This window comes from Cajanus cajan, chromosome 3, assembly GCF_000230855.2.
Source record: "Cajanus cajan strain Asha chromosome 3, NIPB_CcT2T_4, whole genome shotgun sequence".
Lineage (NCBI taxonomy): Eukaryota > Viridiplantae > Streptophyta > Magnoliopsida > Fabales > Fabaceae > Cajanus > Cajanus cajan.
Genome location: NC_138519.1, coordinates 19230116 through 19254818, shown reverse-complemented (window position 1 = coordinate 19254818; position 24703 = coordinate 19230116). Strand labels below are relative to the sequence as shown.

The 24703-nt window shown below is 35.1% G+C and overlaps 1 protein-coding gene across 1 annotated transcript in view; it reads right to left on the bottom strand.

The window, feature by feature from the left end:
- LOC145956126 (uncharacterized) overlaps positions 1-8556 on the bottom strand; it is a 42967-nt gene extending 34411 nt beyond the window's left edge. Inside the window, exons 1-2 of the mRNA XM_083071686.1 lie at positions 8324-8556; positions 7600-7729 (exon numbers count right to left, since the gene is read on the bottom strand). Of these exons, the coding sequence (XP_082927812.1) occupies positions 7600-7729; positions 8324-8474 (281 nt within the window). The 5' untranslated portion in view covers positions 8475-8556. The remainder of the gene's footprint in view (positions 1-7599; positions 7730-8323) is intronic.
- Between the last annotated feature and the right edge of the window lie 16147 nt (positions 8557-24703).

Genomic DNA, 24703 nt, shown 5'->3' with positions numbered 1-24703 from the left:
CTGGTTGTAGTGGCCAAAGTTGATTTTTAAATCAATTGCCTTATCCCTTTTTCCAATGTTTTGAGTAAAACATTGGTGGCGACTCCACGAACCCTCCTTTTATGAAAACCTCTAATCCATGGAGGGTCCCGCTTGGGATTAATATGGATTAGTGAGCCTTTTAATAAAATTGCTCGTTTGACGAGGTCTCAGTTTGAGAATAAGTCATTCTAGCAATCCACTATTTTTAAACAAATAAACGAGTCCAACCATCCTTCGCGAATGCCGAAAGCCCGTTTCGGGCCGGTGGCGACACTTGACCATGTGATTATGCCTCTAAATTGATGTTTCAAAAATTGTACGAAACTCTTTTAATAATCGGTCAAATAAAGAAAATTGGAGGGGTTCCTATAAAATCCATAATCTCCTGCATAAAGGCTCACAAAAATACTCCCTCGCGTCAATGACAGAAAGTCCTCCAAGAAGAAGAGGATAGGGAGAGCCACTCACTTTTCTAAATAAATGAACAAAAATAAAAAAAATTGTATTGCATTTGTGCATCACACACACATTAGTTGCACATTCAAAGACCTTATCATGAGGCAACCGCATAAAATAGAAAAATAGAAAATTGCTTGTGTATGACAGCAGCAAACAAAATGCAAAGATTCAGAAAATCGACAGCGTCATACAGAATAACTGAGCCTGGAGAGGCTTGCCGAAAGAATACTCTCAGAATAACTGAGCCTGGAGAGGCTCGCCGAAATAATACTCTCTCAAAATAACTGAGCCTGGAGAGGCTCGCCGAAATAATACTCTCTTAGAATAACTGAGACATTTCTATACAGAAAAAGCCAAAACCAACAAAAAAGGCAAAAATACAGAAATCAACAAAAATACAGAAAAAGCCGAACTCAACAAAAAAGGCAAAAACACAGAAAAAGCCAAAATCAACAAAAAAGGCAAAAACACAGAAAAAGCCAAAATCGAAAAAAGGGCAAAATACAGAAAATCCAACAAATCGTACAGAATAATTGAGCCTGGAGAGGCTCGCCGAAATAATACTCCCGCAAAATAATTGAGCCTGGAGAGGCTTGCCTAAATAATACTCCCGCAGAATAATTGAGCCTGGAGAGGCTTGCCGAAATAATACTCCTTCAGAATAATTGAGCCTGGAGAGGCTCGCCGAAATAATACTCTTTCATTATAACTAAAGCCTGGAGAGGCTTGCAGAAATAATACTCTCTCAGAATAAATGAGCCTGGAGAGGCTCGCAGAAATAATACTCCCCAGAGAAACCTCAACTCAAGCTCACGGGCCAAATTTCCCAGCGAGAGCTATCAAAGCAAGATCGTCAAAATCCCCAATGGAAGTACGATCTCCCAAGCAGAATATCCAAGTCAAAGGACTTAAACTTCCTCAGTGAAGATAGCTCTCCAGCTCAAGCGTTGAGTGAGGCTAAGCCTGCAGAGGCTTCCTAAATAATACTCTGGGATACATAAGATCCCTAAATCCCCAGTCGCCTACTCAGAGGCACCCCTTCAAGAAAAATCACAAAAAGATCAATAACCATTCCCCAAGAGGAATCCGGCACTCAGCCGAACACTGAACATCAAGATAATTCGCCTACTCAGAGGCACTCTTTCAAAAAAAGGAAAAAAATCAAAAATATCAATAAATATTCCCCAAGCGGAATCCGGCTTTTAGCCAAACATCAAGCGTCAAGATGATCTGCCTAACAGAAGAGGCTAATCACAATCAATGACAAAATCCCCCAGCGGATAACAGCCTACACAGAGGCGACAAAACCAGAAGAACAAAAAGAGTCACCCGCATAAGGATAACCGGGATACTCCACCTACGTCAAAGGACGTCAGCCAAACATAAGGCATCGCTCAATTCAAGAAGAGCATCTGTGTCTACACCCCAAGGAAACAGAAATTCCCCATGGGTACCAACAATGCAATGCAAGTTGGGACACAGGAACCTATGAATGACTGCACATCCCCTAGACGGATCCCTGCGTTATCCAGCCCTCAGTGGCACAAAATCAGAAAAACCGTCGAAGCAGCATCGTGGACTGTGGAGACAAAATCATATCAAAGCCTAAAAGGCAATACCCAGCTGCCCAGTTGTCGAGAGCACCGAGGTATGCACCAGCCTGGAGAGGCAATACTCAGCTGCCCAGTTGTCGAGAGCACCGAGGTATGCACCAGCCTGGAGAGGCAATACTCAGCTGCCCAGTTGTCGAGAGCACCGATGTATGCACAAGCCTGGAGAGGCAATACTCAGCTACCCAGTTGTCGAGAGCACCGAGGTATGCACAAGCCTGAGAGGCAATACCCAGCTACCCAGTTGTCGAGAGCACCGAGGTATACACAAGCCTGAGAGGCAATACTCTGCTACCCAGTTGTCGAGAGCACCGAGGTATGCACAAGCCTGAGAGGCAATACTCAGCTACCCAGTTGTCGAGAGCACCGAGGTATGCACAAGCCTGAGAGGCAATACTCAGCTACCCAGTTGTCGAGAGCACCGAGGTATGCACAAGCCTGGAGAGGCAATACTCAGCTACCCAGTTGTCGAGAGCACCGAGGTATGCACAGGCCTGGAGAGGCAGTACTCAGCTACCCAGTTGTCGAGAGCACCGAGGTATGCATGAGCCTGGAGAGGCGACGACTAATACTCAACCTGGAGAGGCTACTCAACAATTTTCCACCGGAAGACGCTACAAGTCAGAAGGTTGGCACATCACCCGGACAATTGGGTCAACTCCTTTACTTGTCAGCCGGTACACCAAAAGACCGTTTGACTAAGTAAAGGGGGGGCAGCTGTAGACCCCTAAAATTGTCCGGGTCGGAAATAAAGCTTGAAGACTCTCGAAGACTGAAGGAAGATCAGCCAGAAGGACTCCTGGAAGGCCCTAGGAGGGTTCTCTGTAGGTCTAGAGGTCTTAGAATAGCTTAAAATAAGGAAGTGGAGGGAATGAAGCCCAATACGGCCGTACTGAACTTAATACGGCCGTATTGAAGCTTCAATACGGCCGCAGTGAACTCAATACGGCCGTATTGAAGTTTCTGAAACTTCAATACGGCCGTACTGAAATCAATACGGCCGTATTGAATCTTCAATACAGCCGCAGTGAACTCAATACGGCCGTATTGAAATTTCTGAATTTCAATACGGCCGTATTGAACTCAATACGGCCGTATTGAAGTTCAAAAATTTCAATACGGCCGTATTGATTCCGTAGCCCGTATTGGGCCTGTTCCCTATAAATATGACGTCAATTGGACGTCATTTCACACTTTCACACTCAGTTTTGACTCCCTCCTTGAGTATTCTGGGGTTTTTGAGCAGTGTTCTGCCCTAGAAATCTCTCTGGGAGTCGATCCGACGAAGTTCTGGAATTCCGAGCACTTAGCTTGGAGATTCGAACCTAGTCGAAGGGAAATCCTCCGGATTTCCATAGTCAAAATTTTATAGGAGGGAGCGAGCGGGCTTGTAGAGCGAGGGAACGCCAAAAAGCTTCCCAGTTTTACGAAATATATAAAAGCACGCTTCAAAGGTTTCTTCTTAAATCCTTCCTCTTACTGCTTTCTGTGTGCATATTTAAACTGTCATCATGTAGATAGTTAATTTATAATTGCTTAGAATAAATAGGGGTAATTTAGTAATTTTACACTGTTATTTTAGAAATAATCTGTCATAGGGAACCCGAAAGGGGCGCTGTGGGGTGCTAACACCTTCCCCACGCGTAACCGACTCCCTTACCCAACTCTGGTTGTAATGGCCAAAGTTGATTTATAAAATCAATTGCCTTATCCCTTTTTCCAATGTTTTGAGTAAAACATTGGTGGCGACTCCACGAACCCTCCTTTTGCGAAAACCACTAATCCATGGAGGGTCCCGCTTGGGATTAATATGGATTGGTGAGACTTTTAATAAATAAATTGGATAAGATCGACAAGGTCTCAGTTTGAGAACAAGTCGTTCTAATAATCCAATACATTTTCAAAACTAAAATAAAAGCGAGCTCGACCGTCTTCGCGACCGCCGAGGCCCGTTTGTTGGGCCGGTGGCGACAGCTCCCATACATAGTATGATTCATTGCAGTCCAAACCACATGGAAACAACAAAGGGTAAGCTAGTGAAAGAAATCAACATATATATATAAAGATACATGAATAGTAAACAGCTACAGCTATCAGCACATCATCAACATACAACTCAGCACATCTACAGCATAAATAGCAATAAACACACAAATGCGTCGTCACACATATCAGCTAGAATTTTTTTGGTCGCTTGTAAGCGGTATAGCTCGACTATACTGTGGTCGCTTTGTACACGTGTGCCTCGACCTTACCCACAGACGGCACCCCTAAGAACTTTGAGGAGAACAACAAGTTACCACTCCAAGGGTCAGCTTTCCAAGGAGGGTTTTCCACAAATTGGGCTCTAAGAGCACCATAGCCGCTCAATCCACACAATGGGATGAGGAATTTTCGAAAACATCACCTCTAGTCTTAGTGATCAACAGCTCAACCTTACGACCTACAACAGCTCAGCCTTACGGCCTACAACAGCTCAGCCTTACGGCCTACAACAGCTCAGCCTTACGGCCTACAACAGCTCAGCCTTACGGCCTACAATAGCTCAGCCTTACAGCCTACAACAGCTCAGCCTTTCGGCCTACAATAGTTTATATCAGCATGCAGCACAGCTAAACAACTTACAGCACAACAATATACATCAACTACAGCTCAACATCATAATTCAGCATTATCAATTAGTCAGCACAACAATATTTAACATTTTCAGCTCAGCTCAGCATATAACAACACCTATCAGCAAATTTCAGCATAATTCAACACATATCAGCTTAACCTCAAATATCATTTCTGCGCCCGGCGTGCTCATGGTCGTGCCCGGTGTGGCACAACCAGAGATCATCAGAGCTAAGCGCGCCCGACGCAATCCCCATTGCGCCCGGCGGTCTAGGAGGCAAAGACCTCAGAAGGTCTCACACGCCGGGCGTGCAAACTCACGTTTAGCGTAGGGTAAGCAGAGACTTCCCCAAGGTCTCACGCTCGGTGCAATATCAATTGCGCCCGGAGCCACCTCTGGCAAAGACTCCCCAGGAGTCTCCACGCCCGACGAGAATTTATCACGCCCGGCGCCACACCAAAAATCCCACAAACATGTCACACACTGATATCGCGCCCAGCGCGGTCCCACCACGCCCGGCGTGGGCCATCCAGAGGCTCACATTCGCAAGCTCGCCCGGTGCACACATCTTTGCGCCCGGCGGGCTTGCCCAAATGGAGCCCTCTGGTGGTCACGCGCCCAGCACCAAGAACTGGGCCCGGCGTGATACTCAGCAAAAACCCACCAAGTTCAAAAATTTCTTCAAAAACCTGCATGAACAGCCAGAAAATCCACATGCAATTGGCCCAAAACATCACATTTTCATCAAATCACCCAAAAAGCCCAACTTTACCCACATGAAACCATAAACAATGAAAATCCCAAATTTCACCCGAAAACCCGAAAACGAATTTTCTTCAATCTCAGCCAAGAATCATCCATCATCAAGCCTCTAATGAGCTTTTAGAACTCATTTACAACCAAAAATCAGCAAAACCTAGCTTCCCTTACCTTGGTGAAGAATTCTGAGCTCTGGGAAGAAGAAGAAAAAGCTTGAAGAGAACTCCGCACGGCTCAGCTAGACCCAACACTAAGAATCAACACCTAAGATCACCAAGAAGGATCAACAAGTGGGAATTTGAGAGAGAAAGAGTGAGAGTTGAGAAATGAGATAGTGAAGGGAATAAGTGAGAGTTGAAAGGGAGAGATGAGAGAAGGGGTCTCACATATGTTCGACTTCCTTGACAGTTTTTATCGAACTAGACACATAATTTTTTTTTCAACACTTCCTCTCCTTTCACCCCTCCAAAAACCTTAATATTAAGCTTAATGTTATAAAAAAAGAAACTTTCATTATTCTAAAAGTACTGTGCGGGATAATGAAATTAGTGTTCTAGAAAGGTCTTTCTATTGTTTTTTATAAATACTTCCGAAAAGTACTTTCCGGAATAATATGTAAAAAAACACAATCAAAATTGTCGAGAAAGTCACACACCTATAATATTGTTGAAAATTAGTTTTACGTTTTGCATGTGTGAAAACTAAAAGCGGTAAAAGAGGAGATAATAGTAAGAAAATTGAAAGAAGAGAGGGGAAAAGAGTAATGTAAAACTAAAATAATCAAAACTACCTACCAAAATAGGTAGAGTGAAAGAAAGGTAAGGAAGTGCATGTGAAAATTGAAAAAAGGAGGAAAGATGTGTGAAGAAAAAGTACTTAATTAAATATTGTGGGTATAAAATTAAAAAATTAAAAAAAAATTAAATATTTAATTTTTTTTTTAAAAAAGGAGTTTTAAAAAAAAAGGAAGTGTATATATCATGAACCATCAAATTTTGATTAAATTATAGAAGTGGCAAAAGGTAATTCGGCCCAATTTGGCTATTGGGCTGGGATTTAATTTTGATAAGTTTTTGCATACTTAACTCATTAGATTAAGTTAAAAAGACCAAAAACTTAAAATTTAAAATTCAGATTCGATTAGATCAACTCATTTTGTCATCAAACTATCAATTCCAACAACTGTGTAGTGCCAGAAGTATAAAAGTTAAAATAAAAAAGAGAGCGCAATTTTTACAATGTCAACTGATAATTTAGAGAGTCGGTCTAATGGTAAAAATTGGAGAATTATCCACATTATTGAGTTCGAGCATTGTTATTCACATTGTAATTTTTATGAATAAAAATTTAATAATGCATATCCATTATAATATCATTAAAAAAGAAGTCCATTACAATAAGACATAAAAACTTATTTTCAAAATAACATTTCACAAGTCAAAAATTGAAACTAAACTAAATAAAAAATACGAGAAATAAAATAAAATATATCAAAGAATTGGGCTACAAAAGAAGGATCATATAAAATAAATAGTTAATTTTGCTTAATTTTAAAAGATGTAACAACATGAAGGATCATCCTAATAATAGAGAAGTTGTAGTAATATATATATAATATTTAGTTCAAACTTTATTGTGGTCAATATCTTAACTCTTCTATATTAGTAGGATCAAGGTATTTTGTGTCTTTTTATTTTATTTAATAAAAATGTTTAAAAATTATTAATATTTGTTATATCAATTAGTATTATGTTTGATCTTCATATCTTAAATCTTGAGTTTAAGTCTTATATTTATAAGAATGATTAATTTTTAATATTGTTTTTTATTATTTAAAAATTTAAAAGATGAAATTGTCTATAAAAAAAAGTGTATACCAATCAAACTATCATCTTTATATGTTATAGATATGAGAAAAAATGCAGCAACATTTCTTCCATACTAATTAATTTCTGAATGTCGGAAATGAAATTTAAGATCTTGAAACGTGCAATTTTTGTTCGAATTTAAGATAATTCTAAAACCCATCTTAACAAACAATCAACATATAAAGGGTGTAAAAATTTTATTAAAAAACATGAAGAATTAATTTCTCAACTGGATCAGAAAAGATAGAAGCATACGAAAACAAACCATTTGTATCCCCCAGCTTCGAAAACATTAGTTTCATACTTCTCCACTTCTGTGTTCATTAATTCGGAATATGATTCAATTTTGAACAAGTAATGAGCTGGTGGCAGGTCTCTCTCAGATCTAGAAACACCTGCATATATGTAAATACCAATTAATCTTTTGATATATTTTCGTGAACTTAACATATAATCTTTCTGTTATCTATTATTAAAAATAATTAATTTTATGGATATTTTAAAAAAATTATTAGCATTAATTTTTTTATAAGATTTTTCTTAAACTACCTTTATTATAAATGTCAAAAGAAATAATACAACTGAAAGGTCATGTATTATACAAGAGATATTTTAGAGAAAATGTCATTAATTAAATGATGCAAAAATAATTAAATTACTTATATTTATAAATAAATATTTTTTTGTTTATAATAGAGGACAGAGAAAATATATCATTAATGTGTATATATAGTTGTATTAATGATTTAATATTGATACATAGATAGTGTAAAATAATTTTACATGATCATCTAATCATAAATTATTATAAATGATAAATTTGTTGATTTTTAAAATAATTATCTAAAAGATTAAATAAATATGATGAATTGATCATGTAAAACTATTTTACGTAAACTGTCAATTTATTGCTTTAACTGTATCAATAATAATATACGATATAATAAAGGAAAGTTGGGGTAACCAAGTATTGATCAAGAAATGCATACCAACTTCATGGTGAGAACTTGAAGTTGGCTTGCAGATCTCCAAATCAGACAACACCATTTTCTCAGTGAAGTGTGAAAGTTGAGCAATTAGGAAGAGGTTGACAAGCCATATTATATATAGATACATTTGGATTTTTTCTTTGTTTGACATTTGATTAAAATATATTAACTACAGAGGCAAACAATGATTAAGTAAATTAATTATATGGCCCAAAAAAAAGTAAATTAAGAATGACCAAAAGACTTGGATTAAAGAATTAATGACCAAAAGCTATATAACATTGTAGCTGTACGCGGTTTCTCATTAAGATATCATGTGCTTACATTGAGACAATATTGACCAAAAACTTTAAGACATTGACCTGGATACATTAATAAATTAAGCATAGGAATTGTAAAAAGAATTTAAAAGTTAGGAATGATAATTTTCAATATTTGATTTAGTGTTTAAAAAATAATATTATCAATAAATATTATATTTTTAGAAAAATCATGTTATACATAAAGTTGTTTCTATTGAGAAGTGGAAATATAACTATCATAGCTATCCTAGATTCTTAAAAATGGGTCACCCACCATTCATTGATACATGCACCATGGGCATGAGGGGACGTATTCAAGTCCCGCCATTAAAAAAGGACCACCTACCATTCATTGATACATGCACCATGGGCATGAGGGGGTATATTCAAGTCTCGTCAATCCTAGATCATTAAAAAAGGGGCACCTACCATTTATCCACGTACCAAGCCCAATAGTGCTGGACGTAAGGGGGGTGTATTGGGAAAACCCAAGTCCCACATCGACTAGAGATTAGGCAATTAAATAGTATATAAGTGGAAAGCAACCCTCACCTTACAAGCTGGTTTTGTAGGGTTGAGTTAGGCTTAATCCACTATTCTAAGATGGTATCAGAGCTATCCTAGATTCTTAAAAAAATGGGCCGCCCACCATTGATACATGCACCATAAGCATGAGGGGGTGTAATGAGAAAAACTCAAGTCTCGCCAATCCTAGATCATTAAAAAAGGGTCACCCACCATTTATCCACGTACCAAGCCCAATAATACTGGATGTGAGGGGGTGTATTGGGAAAAACCCAAATCTCACATCGACTAGAGATTAGGCAATTGAATAGTATATAAGTGGAAAGCAACCCTCACCTTCTAAGCTGGTTTTGTAAGGTTGAGTTAGGCTTAAATCCACTATTCTAAGATGGTATCAGAGCTATCCTAGATATTCTTGAAAATGGGTCACTCACCATTCATTGATACATGCACCATGGGCATGAAAGGGTGTATTCAAGTCCCGCCAATTCTAGATCATTAAAAAAGGGCCACCTACCATTTATCCACATACCAAGCCCAATAGTGCTGGACGTGAGGGGGGTGTATTGGGGAAAACCCGAGTCCTACATCGACTAGAGATTAGGTAATTAAATAGTATATAAGTAGAAAGTAACCCTCATCTTACAAGCCGATTTTGTAGGTTTGAGTTAGGTTTAATCCACTATTCTAAGAATAACTCTTTTTGAATCATAAAGTAAAAATTATTACAGTAAAAATATCACAATATCTTTACTTACTAATTTAGTGAAGTGAAATTATTTGATTCTCAAGTAAAGTAACATAGAAATATTTTAAAGAAATTTATGTATAACATGATTTTTGAAAATCATAATTCTTCAAGATGTAAAATAAATAATTCTTCAGTTAAGTATCTTGGGCCTCTTAAATATGTTAATTAGAATTTTTTTCTTAAATGTATGAAAAAAAATAAAGTATAACTATGTTCATTTAACTTATTTTAGTAATTTAGGTTTTAATGAAAGATAAAGATCTACGTATATACAACTATTTTAAGGATATGTAAGTTGAAATTGGAATTTTTTATAATAACAATAATAATATCAAAATAAATGTGATCACACTACGAGAAAAGTGTCATTTTCTTGCAAAAAAATATTCGTAGAAATTTTTTGCGAATTTTCTTGCAAAAAAATATTCGTAGAAATTTTTTGCGAATTTTCCTGCAAAAAAATATTCGCAGAAATTTTTTGCGAATTTATTTGCGAAAAATAATTTACAGATATTTCTTACAATTTTTGCTACAATTTTAATAATCATAGAAATTTTTTTCCATGGTAAAAATTTGCAGAAAATATTGTAAGAATTTTATTTTGTTTCTTGAAGATTTTTCTTGCAAAAATAAATTCGCAAGTAATGTTTACTAAATGGTAGAAAAATTTTGCAGGTAACTTTTCCTGCAGATTTTCCTACAAATTTTAATCCGTAGGAAAAATTAAAAAAATATATTTAAATTTATAAGTTTAATATTTTAAAAAAATTTCAAGTCCCACATCGATTGAAAATAAAGCAATTAAAGAGTATATAAGTTGGGGCAACACTTACCTTAGAAGTTGATTTATATGATTGAGTGTTAGGCTTATAATCTACAATCTTAGAATTTAAAAGATTATGTATCACATGTTGGAGGCATGGAAACAAATGCTTCGGATGAATTCATTGTGAGCATTTGAAAGGTGAAAAATTATTGATAGAATTTATAGTAATTTCTTTAATTTTTTCATAAAAAATATTCCTGCAAAATTTCTTGCAAAAAAATTCGCAGGAAACTTTCCTGCGAATTTTTTTCGCAAGAAATTTCACAGGAAAATTTCCTGCGAATTTTAAAATTCGCAAAAAAATATTATCCACGAAGGTATTACCTGCAGATAAAATTTCGCAGGAAAATTTGCATGAACAACGTTTCCTGCGAATTTTTATGAAAAATTTGCAAGAAAAGTCACATGTAATAAGAGAAATTCTAGTAGTGTCACAAACACTGGGTTATGCTTTTTATCAGGTATCATGTGATGCTATTTTTTTTTTCTTTCACAATAGATTTTTTTTTATTTCGATTGACTTCTCGATTATTTGCTATTAATAGTAAATAAAAAAAAACTACAACTTGACTACATATATAAGTTATATTAATCAATCAATCACAAAAAATTCAACAAACTATAAAGAAATGGAAAAAAAATTATTTTTATACATACATATATATAATATTATATATATATATATATATATATATATATAAACTTATAGAGGAGTTTAAAATCATCTAAAATACAAAAAATAAATACATATAAATTGAATAACTATAAACAGGCTATAATATTTGGATATATCTTTCACAATAATAACTCCTAATATTAAGGAAGCAAATCATGACTTAATACTCTAACACGTCCCTGGAAGATAGTGAGGCCTAAACGATACTAAAAATTTGCTACCAAAAAGAAGCTTAGTGAGAGTTGATGCATGCCAAAAGAAAGGTGTGATACATGGAGTGTTTTTCCAGCAACTAGATCATGAATAAAGTGAATATCAATGGCAACATGCTTCATTTAGAGTGAAATACTCGATTTGCACAAACAAATGTAGCACCAATATTATAAGACAAAATTGTTGGAGGTGTAGCACTTCAATGGAAGAACGAGCTACAATTGATTATTGCTTACAGGACTAAGAGATGGCATTAGCACCAAGGTATACTATGTAAGCAATACTGGACTTCTAACTAGAAGTGTCAACTCTTTAATCAGCATCACAATCCAGATGAAGTCCATGATCTATCGCTCTTTTGAGATAGAATACACTATAAGAAATGTTACATATAATTACATACAAAAAGTGTCACTATAAGTAATATATGTAGGTATATATCTATTTGAATGTTTTATGGAAGGACTTTGTGCAGTGAGGGGACGTATGTGTGTAGTATGAATTTCTCAATTCTCTCTGATGCTCTCTGTTCATTCTCTAACTATTTCTGATCTTTCTTCTCACCATTCTGATTAGGTTCTACATTGTCGTGGCTGCTGACGAACGTTCTGTTATTCAATAGTTGATGTTTCATTTCTTAAAATATGTGTTGTTGAGACTATTTCGTTGTTTCATTCTGAATATACTCGTTTCAATTCCAGAATATTCAGTTGCTATCTTATAAAACATTATACTATAAAACTACTGTTTCATTGGTGCTTTCATTGACTCCATGGCTGAGAACACTCGTTTGAAAGAATTGCAAACTGAAATTCGTGGTCAAGCGGCGAATATCAAGAAGTTGATGGATCTCTTGTTTCTTCCATTTCCAGTAATGTTTCTCAGCCCAACCCTAAATCCGTACTCAAATCTTCACTTCCACCATTACTACCAACTCCTAACACACCACCATTAAAAGATTCAACTGTTAAAAAAATAAGTGCAGCAAAGATGCAAATTCGTAGGGAGAAGGGATTATGTTACTTTTGTGATGACAAGTTTACGTTCAACCATAAATGTCCGAACAGGCAGTTCATGTTTTTGCAATTAGATGAAACAAGCAATGAGGAAGAACCTTCTTCTCTTGACACTGGTCAGTCAATCATATTTGAGGAAACCATTGTTGATAATCACCATTTGACACTTAATGCTCTAAAAGGGGCACTGGTGTGGGCACCATCAGATTCTTAGCTTATGTTGATACATTACCTATTTCAGTGTTGATTGATGGTGGTAGTTCGGACAATTTTTTGCAACCTCGTATTGCAAAGTTCTTAAAACTTCTAGTTAAGCCAGCTCCGGCATTCAGGGTGATGGTGGGCAATGGTAATTATATGGCAGCTGAAGGCTTGGTTCAGAACTTGACTATTCAGGCTCAAGGTAATATGTTTCAGTTACCCATCTATCTTCTTCCTATTTCAGGTGCAGATCTTATATTGGGTGCTAATTGGTTGAAGACTTTGGGGCCTCATGTGGATGATTATGCTGCGTTGAATCTGAAGTTTTTATATAATGCTAAAATTGTTACTTTACAAGGTGAAGTAGACCATGTTCCTGTGCAGGCTCATTTGCATCATATTTGTCATATGGTTAATACTCATTCAATAGTTGAAGTGTATACAATGCAGATGGTGGATTCCACTCCACCAAACATGCCTTTACCAGAGTTGCCTATTGATATGGAGATCAAATTGGCCTTGCTCTTGCGTAATTATGTTACTGTGTTTTTGATACACTGACTTCTTTACCTCCTTCTCGGGCACAAGATCATTTAATTCCCTTAATGGATGGTACTGGACCAATCAAGGTGAAATCGTATCGTTATCCTCACAGCCAAAAAGAAGAAATAGAGAAGTTAGTCGATGATATGCTCAAAGCAAGAATTATTCAACCCAGCAAGAGTCCTTTTTCTTCTCCAATCATCCTTGTTAAAAAGAACGATGGTTCTTGACGTGTATGTATCAACTATTGTGCTCTTAATGCTATAACTATCAAAGATAGTTTTCCCATACCCATGGTGGACGAATTAATTGATGAATTATTCGGTGCTTCCTTCTTTACGAAGCTAGATCTATGTTCAGGTTACCATCAGGTTCTATTAAAACCTGAAGACAAACATAAAACTACTTTTCATACGCATCATGGACATTTCGAGTGGTTAGTCATGACCTTCGTCTATATGAATGCTCCAGCCACGTTTCAAGCTCTTATAAATTTTATTTTCAAAGATATATTGAGGAAGTTTGTTCTTATTTTCTTTGATGACATCCTCATATATAGTTCTTCATGGAATGATCACCTCTATCATTTGGAAGTGGTACTGTGCCTTTTACAACAACATCAGTTGTATGTGCGTTTTTCGAAGTTTTCATTCAGGGTCAAAGAAATTGAGTACTTAGGCCATACTCTTTCTAGTCGTGGGGTAGCCATGGATACATCTAAGATCGATTCCATTCGAGCTTGGCCTCAACCAATGAATTTGAAGCAGTTGCGTGGCTTTCTTGGTTTATCGGGGTATTATCGTCGTTTCATGAAAGGATATGCTTAGTTGGCTGCACCCTTGACAGATTTGTTGAAAAAGGATGCTTTTTGTTGGACAGAAGCAGCTACTGAAGCTTTTTCTAATTTGAAGTAGGTTATTATGACAACTCCCGTTTTGGCTATTCCTAACTTTGCAGAGCCATTTATTTTAGAAATTGATGCTTTAGGAATTGGAATTGGAGTAGTTTTAAGTCAAGGAAATCATCCGACTGCATACTTCTCAAAGAAGTTATCTATGCGCATGCAGAAGAATTCGGCGTATACACGCGAGTTTTATGCTATAACGAAGGCTTTGGAAAAGTTTCGTCACTACCTAATTGGCCACAAATTTCTCATTAAAACTGGTTAGCAAAGTCTCAAAGAGCTTTTAGAACAGAGGCTTCAAACTCCAGAGCAACAACAATGGTTACCTAAATTTTTGGGCTTTGATTTTAAAATCCAATACAAACTAGGGAAAGAGAATATCCCTGTTGATGCTCTGTCTCGTAGCTTTATAATGGCATTGTCCATTCCATGTAATCAATGGTTACACAAGGTTGCCGAATTAACTTAAAAGGATGCTCAGTTAAAGAAGTTGTATGACCAATGTGTAGCAGCTAAACTTCCCCTACAAGAGTATGCAATTAAAGATGGCGTATTATTTTGGAAAGGCAGAGTGGTGTTACCAGCTAATACTGAATTGATTAATCAAATCCTATGTGAATTTCATGCTTCCAAAATTGGTGGTCATGCTGGAGTATCTAAGACAATGGCTCGCATTGCTTCTCAATTTTTCTGATCAAGCATGAGACAACAAGTCAAGAAATTCATTCGAGAATGCCAAGTATGTCAACAAGCGAAAGTGGAGCAGGCATTACTGGCGGGGTTGTTACAGTCGTTACCCATTTTGCAACATGTATGGGATGACATCTCATTAGATTTCATCACAAATCTTCCAATTTCCAATGGATTTTCTACTATTATGGTGGTGGTGGATCGACTCTTTAAGTTTGGGCATTTTATTCCATTAAAAGTTGCTTATACCAATAAAGTCGTTGCTAATACTTTTATCAATCATATTATTAAGTTGTATGGGGTTCCCAAATCAATTATCTCAGATCGTGATTGGATTTTTATCAGTTCTTTTTGGAAGCATTTGTTCAAGGCTCAGGGAACTACCTTAGCCATGAGTTCTTCATATCATCCACAATCAGACGGCCAAACAGAAAATTTGAAAAAGACTCTTGAGATGTATCTTTGGTGCTTTGTCTTTGATAATCCAAAAGGGTTGTGCTCAATGCTGCCATGGGCACAATTCTGGTATAATTCTTCGTTGCATCAGAGTATTCGAATGTCACCCTTCAAGGCTTTGTATGGTAAAGATCCTCCATCAGTTTTGCGATATGAAACCAATGTCATAGATCATGTTTTAGTTCAAGAGCTGTTGCATGAACGTGATGTTTTGTTGCAACAATTGAAATTGAATTTGTTTAAGGCTCAACAGTACATGAAATCCTAAGCTGATAACAGACGTAGAGATTTGCATTTTGAGATTAGAGATTGGGTACTTGTGAAATTGCAGCCATATAAAAAACATTCGGTGGTTTTGAGAAAAGTTCAAAAATTAAGTATGCGTTACTTTGGACCTTTTGAGGTGATTGCCAAGGTGGGAGAGGTAGCTTATAAACTTAAATTATCGGATTCAGCTCGTATCCACCCGGTGTTCCATATTTCTTTACTTAAGAAATTTGTTGGAAGTCCTTCTCAACAGTATTTACCCTTGCCACTTTCTACAACTGAGTTTGGTCCTTTAGTGCAACCTTTTTTAGTTTTGGATTCCCGCATCTTGCGTCATTCCAAATCAATTCCACAGGTGTCAATTCAATGGGATTCTTTGGGGCCTTGTGCTGCAACCTAGGAGGATGTTAAAGAAATTCGTGAGTCATTTTTGCAGCTCAACCTTGAGGACAAGGTTGCTTTCGATGGAGGGAGTATTGTAACGTGCACAGGAAATGTTGAAGAGAGAGACAAGGAGGGAAAGGTTGTTATGCAGAAAAGCCACATGGCAAGTGATCTGCAAGTTGAGGGCCTTAGGAAAAGCGTGAGGCAACGGAGAGAGAATGTTTTATGGAAGGACTTTGTGCAGTGAGGGGACATATGTGTGTGGTATGAATTTCTCAATTCTCTCTAATGCTCTCTATTCATTCTCTGGCTATTTTTGACCTTTCTTCTCACCATTTTGATCAGGTTCTGCATTGTCGTGGTTGCTGATGAATGTTCTATTATTCAATAGTTGCTGTTTCATTTCTTAAAATCTGTGTTGTTAAGACTATTTCGTTGTTTCATTCTGAATATAATCGTTTCAATTCCAGAATATTCAGTTGCTGTCTTATAAAACATTATACTATAAAAATATTGCTTCATATAATTATACACATTTTTAGTATTGACTTTGAATGAGATTTAACAATATATTTTGTGTGTCACTATAACCTAGACACATACTTTTTAACAATATACTATCATATATTGTATTTATTGTGTAGGTAAAAATATTTTTTAGTGACAATTTTTATGTTACTGTATGATGCGTGTCACTATACGACAATTTTCTTGTAGTGATAAAACAAGTTCCAAAGCTTGGACATGTTGGCTTTATCAAGAATTTTATGAATATAGTGATGTTGGGTTAAGAAAATACCCTTAGAAGTGGGAAGGATCTCTACACCAAGAAAATGATGCGGTATGCCAAGATCCTTGAGAGAAAACTTCGCTTCAAGTGCTTGTTGAAATGTGTTGAGAAAGCTTGTATGATTGTCAACGAGTAAGAGATCGTCCACATACACAAGAAAGAAGGCACTGAAAGTGCTCTACATTTTTACAATTAGATCAATAATTTTTATTTTTATTTTTATAAAATTTAAAGGATTGATGTTCGAGAACATTTTAAAGATAAAATTATATTTTATATATTTGTTTTGATTAAATTATATGAGAATTATATTTTATTATAATGTTTTATTATTTTTATTGTTGTTATTATTATTATTATTATTATTATTGTAAAGTAAGAGGAATGAATAGATAATCAGTTATGGATAAGTAACTGAGAATATGTTAATTGGAGAATGAGTTAGGTTTAAATTTAAAAAGAGAGGCACAACTCATGCCTTATCTTTTCTTTTACACTCTAAAGAATAGGAAAAGAGGAGATAGGGGAGATCATTTCGGAGACCCACGTTCTTCGCTTTTTGTTGATAGAGGTAAGGAGATAGTGAGTAATCTCGTTCTAAAACGTGAGATAATTGTTAGGTAGTGAGGTTGGCTGCCAACTTCTTGTTTGTTGTATGAGTTGTATGAGGGGAATTCCAATTCGTGTTTGTTTACAATTTGTTGTCTCCTATATGATTCTTCTAATCTTGTATTGTCATTAATTGTATATATTCATGGTTAATTTCGTATATTGACGTTTGTTTAATGTATGTGTGGTATGGATGGGGTTTTTCTAAATATTTTCTATTGTTGAATTGTAGTCTTCCTTATGATTCTTTTACCCTTATAATTATTGTAATTATAATTATCTATGGTTAATTTCATGTATCAATATTTTTTTATATGATTTAAGTTGCTCGTGGACTCCTATGAGAACCTTAAGGAAATGCATTGTATGAGAAGATATTATGAGTATGCAATTATGTGAAATTGAGATTGAATTTGTGTAATTGATTGTATAATAGACTAATATTAGGCTTTGATCTATATTTTTACCAGTTGTGCTTGATTTTGAAAATTCTAATATGAATATACTTTGATATTTATGTTATTTTCTATATGTGATTAATGAAATTGAGTTCTCATTGTTGGGTTTGAAAGTATAAATTTGGGAATGTAGTTTAGACACAAGAATTACATAAAAATGATGAGAAATGGGTGAGTTATGTTAATCACAAGATAAGTCTCATATTTTATATACAAGATATAACAGCTCACACTTATAAGCATTGCGAGAGCCCTTATATGGACGAATTAGGTTTCATCTTATTCACAAGAGTTGTAGGCTTAGATGTTATATTTCCAATGACACAAGAATCACCCAAAAAGGAGATCTAGAACTCAAGTTATGATCAGATTAGTGAGCAAAGGTCAAGTTATCAAGTGTAGGTTGAAATGTTATAGATTTATAATTTTTAAAAATAGTAGATGAGAGAATTAACTCTTAATGTCAACATAGAAATTGTAGGTAATTGTCTTAACTTTCTAAAAAAATTAATATAAACTTGATAGCATATATATAACTCTAGATATGGTGTCTGGTCCACATGATAGCTTAGAAGATTAAGTTATGGAAATGTAGTTGTGAATGGCGATGACAAATAACTTTGCCTTTTAAGTGTTTGATCTTATGAATGGTTTGAGATGACTATATTAATGTCTAAGAAACATAAATCATGAAAGAGAAAAGAGTGAATAAATTAAAAATATGAGTTAATTGTTAATGACTAAGGTGTTTGATGATAGTGATGTGTAAGGAATTAATTTATGATATTAATAACATTGTTAAACTAGTTAAGTTATTAATGTAAATGTTTAATTTGATGATGCTCTCTTAGTGATTGTGGCTAAGTTTTTCATATGTGGTTATATGGTTTCATAATGATCTTTGTGCTAATTGATGGATATGATTGAGTATGATTAGTGAATACGAAATTGTGATGTTATAATAAACAAATCCTGCAAATGGAATGATGCTGACAAATTGTGTATATGGTAACAGGTATGTATGATTAATAATTATTTTGAGTATGACAAATCATTGAATGACAAATCGTTAAGCATATTTATATATATATATATATATATATATATATATATATATATATATATATATGAATTCATAATATGAAAGAGTCTGGGTGACATGTATAAATTGAATAACTATACATCAGGCTATAATATCTAGTACATATCTTTCATAATAATAATTACTAATATTAGGGAGACAAAATAGGAGTTAATATATGTAAGGAAAGATCCACTTACTTTGAAAATAAGTTTTCGTAGACTTACTTTACTCCATAACTCATGTTCTACATTAAATTTAAAGAATATAACCATTAAACTAAAAGTTTTTAATTCATAGATGAAATCTACAAATTTTTGCAAAGTTTGAAAATCATGTGTTAGATAAAAAAATTTATCTTCAAGGCAATAAACGATCCCTTAAGTTTCAATGTTGACAAACATAAAATTTTCTTTAAAGCAAAAGTCAACATCCTTTAAAAATATAATAGATCAAACGAAACGTAAAGATAATACATATAATCTGTAAGATAAAAGAAATCATACAAAGCATACAATCCATCTAACTTACATTAAATGAATAAGATTAATAATTGCATTTGCTTTAATGTATTAGTCCACAACAGATCAAACAAAAAGGAACTTTGAAAGTCTCAAAGAGAATTAATGAGGAAAAAGACAATCTCCGTGAGAAGCCAAAAGCATAATCCCGATGTCCCCAAAAAAAGACTAAAAAGGACTATTTTGCACCAACCCCAACTACTCTACGTTGACACTCTCTGCTGCACTCAAAAGTAGAAGGAAATGATGATAAGTAGTTGTCTAGATCAAATAAGATGTACACACATCCTGATAAGCATTTAATGCTCAAATTAAATGCATCAACAATACTCTCTACAATCAGCTAGGAAAACAGTCAAAGCAACTGGTAAAGAAATTTGAACATTTAAATTTGAATATTGTTGCAACGTCATCTTTTCCAAAGCTACTATATATAAAGATCAAGCCTTTGAACTATAAGAGGATATAATTTTTTTGAGCAATAAAAGAACACATACTATATATACATTCACAAAGAAAAAGTGTTATCGAATAATGTATCAATATTTCTTGAGCAGTTAATTATGAAAAAGTCATTGAAATATCAAGTTGAAGCATTGCGAAGAAGATCACGTTTGTAAATTTTGTATCTAGATCTTTGTAGTCTTTTGTGTTGTATTTTTTTTATAGTATCATGTCTAGAAGAGACGAAGTTATACTTGTAACTCTTATCACACTTATTTATAAGGGTTGAGCTTGGAGAGACTTGTTCAAAAGAATACTTAGTTGTTGAGCTTGAAAAGACTTGTGCTAAAGAATACTTAGGTTTATGCTTGGAGAAGCTTGTTGAAAGAATACTTGGGTTTTAGGCAGAAGTGACTTGTAAAGAATACTTGTATCTTGCATAAGATAATGAAACTCAATATAATTGGATTGAGAACTGGACGTAGTCTCTAGGTTGGAGACGAACCAGTATAAAAATACTCGTGCCATTTCATCTGCTTTATTACTTCGCTTGATTACTCTCTAGTACTTCGTCTGTTTGTATTCTTCACTCCCTCACTGCAAAAAATGCGAGTTTTTGATATACATTATTCAACCTCTTTCAAGTGTGTATCCTTCTCTCCAACAATATGTTACTCTATAAGATCAAAAAGAAGCTTAGAGTATCATTTGGAATCCCTTGAAGTGTTATAAGTTTTTATGATAACAAATATTTTTCTAAACAAATTAGGATTACATAAAATGCTTTCTATAAACAAAAAACAAGAAGCCAAAAGCTTTTCAAAAGAAAGATTTTAAGATGAAGCAGTGACATATTTCATCTATAAGATGAAGCACACTAGACGAAGCATATGATCTGAAATCAATGTGATATTTATTTCTCATTAAATTGTCAAACTATTCTTTGAAGAAGCATTAATACTTTATTTCTTAGTAGATCGAATGGGAAAGCTTCTTCGTAGATAACAAAAGCCTTCAAAAAGGAAACATCAAATCATTCTGTCAGGATAGAAAGAGAAAATCTTGAATATCTCGGACAAGACACTGAAAAGGACTACTCTACACCAACCTCAAATTGCTCTACGTTGACACCATTCTACCACACACTCAAAACAGAAGAAAAAGATGATAAGTAGTTGCCTAGATTAGATAGGGGATACATGCATCTCTGATAAGCATTTAATGCTCGCATTAAATGCATCTACAGTACCCTCTAAAGAACAACTAGGAAGATAGGCAAAGTAACTCAAGGAAATTTGAACGTTTAAATTTTGAACGTTGCTACAACAATCATCTTCTTTGAAGCTACTATTTAAGGGTCAACCCCTCAAACAACAAAAAAATATGAATGCATAATGTGAATAAGGATGAGCATAATATGAAGTAAAAAGAGTGTGCAAAACAAAAAGAAAGCGTTGAAAATAAGAAGCATCATAAAAGAGCAAAACTCACACAATGAGAAATACAAAGCTAAAACTTTACGAAGAAGATCCTCATAGCAAATTTTGTATAGAGTTCTTCATAACTACTTGTGCCAAATTTGTATAGCACCACGTATAGAAGAAACGAAGCTATTTCTATAACTCTTATCAAATTTATTTATAAGGGTTGAGCCTGGAGAGGTTTGTGTTGTTGAGCCTGGAAATGCTTGTTTAAAGAATACTTGAGTTTGAGCCTAGAGAGGCTTGGTGAAAGAATACTTGTGTTTAAGCTTGGAGAAGCTTAGTGAAAGAATACTTAGGTTTGAGCATGGAGAGGCTTGGTAAAAAAATATTGGTTTGAGCCAGAAGCGACTCGTTAAAGAATACTTGTGTCTTGTTGAAGATAGTGGAACTCAATCTGGTTGGATTGAGAACTGGACATAATCTCTCGGTTGGAGATGAACCAGTATAAAAGCACTTGTGTCATTTCATCTATTTCTACTACTTCATTTGATTATTTTTCAGCACTTCATCTGTTTGCATTTCTCACTGTCTTATTGCAAAAACGCGAGTTTTTGATATACATTATTCAACATCCCCTTCTAGTGTGTATTTTTCTCTCCAACAACTTCATTATATAAATTCAAATTAACAAATGAAATATTTGTCAATTTGAATTAATGAAGTGAAGTATCAAATAGTTTTTAATTTTTTAAAAAATTTGTAGAATTGATCAATGCATTAAAAATTTTTTATTTAATGGTTATATTGTTGAAATTCGATGTAGACCATAAGTTATTAAGTGAAGTAAGTCTACCAAGACTTACTATTAGAGTAAATGGATCTCTCTATAAATACTAGAGTAAATCTTGGTAGACTTAGATTTACTCTTGGAGTAAGTGGATCTATCCTCTATAAGAGAGACCCACTCATTCCAAGATTTATTTCACTCGATAACTCATGTTTTACACCAAATTTTAATGATCCAATTGTAACACCCCAGTTTTTATTTCATTTTTATTTTATTTTATTGAGGGTATTTTGGTAATTTTTATAAATGTATAAGGGTGATTTAGTAGCTTGGAACGGGCTGTTCCACAATTGGAACGGGCCGTTCCAAACTACCAAAATGTATGTGAGTTAGTAGCCCATAATGGGTCGTTCTCAAGTTGGAACGGGTCATTCCGGACTATTAAAAACTGCCTATGATCCTAAATGGGAACGGGCTTGGAACGGGCCATTTCCAAAATATGGTCATTGTGAGTAATAAATGCACACCAGAACGGGCGATTCTGGTTTGAGAACGGGCCGTTCTGGAAGTGATTTTTACCCATGATTTAAGGGTCCAGAACGGGCTGTTCCGAATTTGGAACGGGCCGTTCCGGTGAAGCCTGATGCCTATAAATTGAGCTCTCTGCCACTCCCAAAAAGCACACCTCTCATTTTCTGATTTCTTTTCTTCTACGCTCTCTTCTTTCCCTCTACTTTCTGCTTCAGACCTAGGGGAACCCAGCGAGGGAGATCAACCAGATCTTGTGTAGGTTCAGCTTCTACATATCTAGGTACGGGAGAAAAGGGGATTATTTATATGTAGAGTTACATGAGGGAATTGGGTAGAGGAAGAACCCTTAGGATTATTGTCGCAACCCGAAAATTTCCGATCTCGCGACGTATGGTTTAGACATCCTTTTAAAAGTCTCATTAATTAAGGGATGTCCGGACACCAGACTAATCCTTAATTAATGGTTTTTGAAAATAGGTTCATGGAGTCGCCACCAATATTTTACTCAAAACATTGGAAAAAGAAAAGGTTTTTTAAAGATCCAACTATGGCCTTGATAACCAGAATTGGGTTCGGGGGTTGGTTACGTGTAGGGAAGGTATTAAGCACCCCTACAGCGCCCTCAATTGGTACCCTATGATGAAGTTAACATTATAAGAATTAATAAATTAAATATTGAATCCCCTTTATTAATATTTTATTTACATGCTTAAAATACAAATCATGCTTAAAATATAAATTAAGCGATTAACCCTAAAATATCTACATTATGACGTTTATTATAACAAAAAAGAGATAAAGATAAGAAATAAAAGGAAGAGAAGAAGATTAGCTGAAATACCTCTTGAACAAGCTTTATTGAATCTTCAAATATGAAAAAGGTGCTTTGTGGCGACCTTTCACACTACAGTATGTCTCACAAATCTCAAGAAATACAATAGGGGGAGAGAGAATATAGAGATGCGACACAAATATCAAAAAATATAATAGAAGGGAGAGAAATAGAGAATTTTCGTGCTCAAAGGAGTCTTATTCGAAATTTCTTTTGCCGCCCTGAGAACTGTGCCCGAAGCTTCAATTTATAGGAACCAAAAGGGGCCAGAAAGGCCCGTTCTAGATTCGAAACGGCTCGTTCTGGCCCAATCATTATGGGCAAATTTCGTACCCTGGAACGGCCCGTTCTGAAAACGGAACGGCCCGTTCTGGGGGACCAGAACGGGCCGTTCTGATTTCAGAACGGCCGTTTTGGGGTACAAAATTTTGGCCTTTGATGGGGTTTGGAACGGTCCATTCTTGTCTGGAACGGCCGTTCCAACCTACAATTTTATGCCTTTTTATGAGTCTCGGAACGGCCTGTTCCAAATCCAGAACGGCCCGTTCCGGACTTGGGAACGACCCATTCCGATTTTGGAACGGCCCGTTTCGGGCTACTAAAACCACCTTTTTTTTGCCTTTAGGCCTTCTGATGTCCTGTCTTGTTGTTTGCCTTCTTCGAAAGCTCATTCCCTTCATAACGGAAGTCCATTTCTTTGTTTGTGTGCCCCCTGGACGAAATTGGGTGTCTACAATTATGAGTAATTTTATAATTATTTTTGTTTGGAGAATTATTAATCTTATATAATTCGGTATGTATTTAGGACTATGAATATATGATTAATTTGTAAAAATGATGCTTTGGGAGAGAGAACGAAATTATAGAAAAGGGCCTGTAAGTTAGGGTTTGGAAAAATTAGATTATTTCTGTTTGAAGAATTAATGATCCCATTAGATTCTGTATGTTTTGAGGATTAAGAACATATATTTAATTTGTAAGAATGATGATCTGGGAGAGAGAACGAAATTGTAGAAAAGTGCCTGTGAGTTAGGTTTTGGAACAATTGGGAGTTTTACCGTTTATGTTAAAATTGTATTAAATTGATAATTCTATTGATTATTATATTAATATATGAATGTTATTGTTACATTACTTGATAAAAATTGA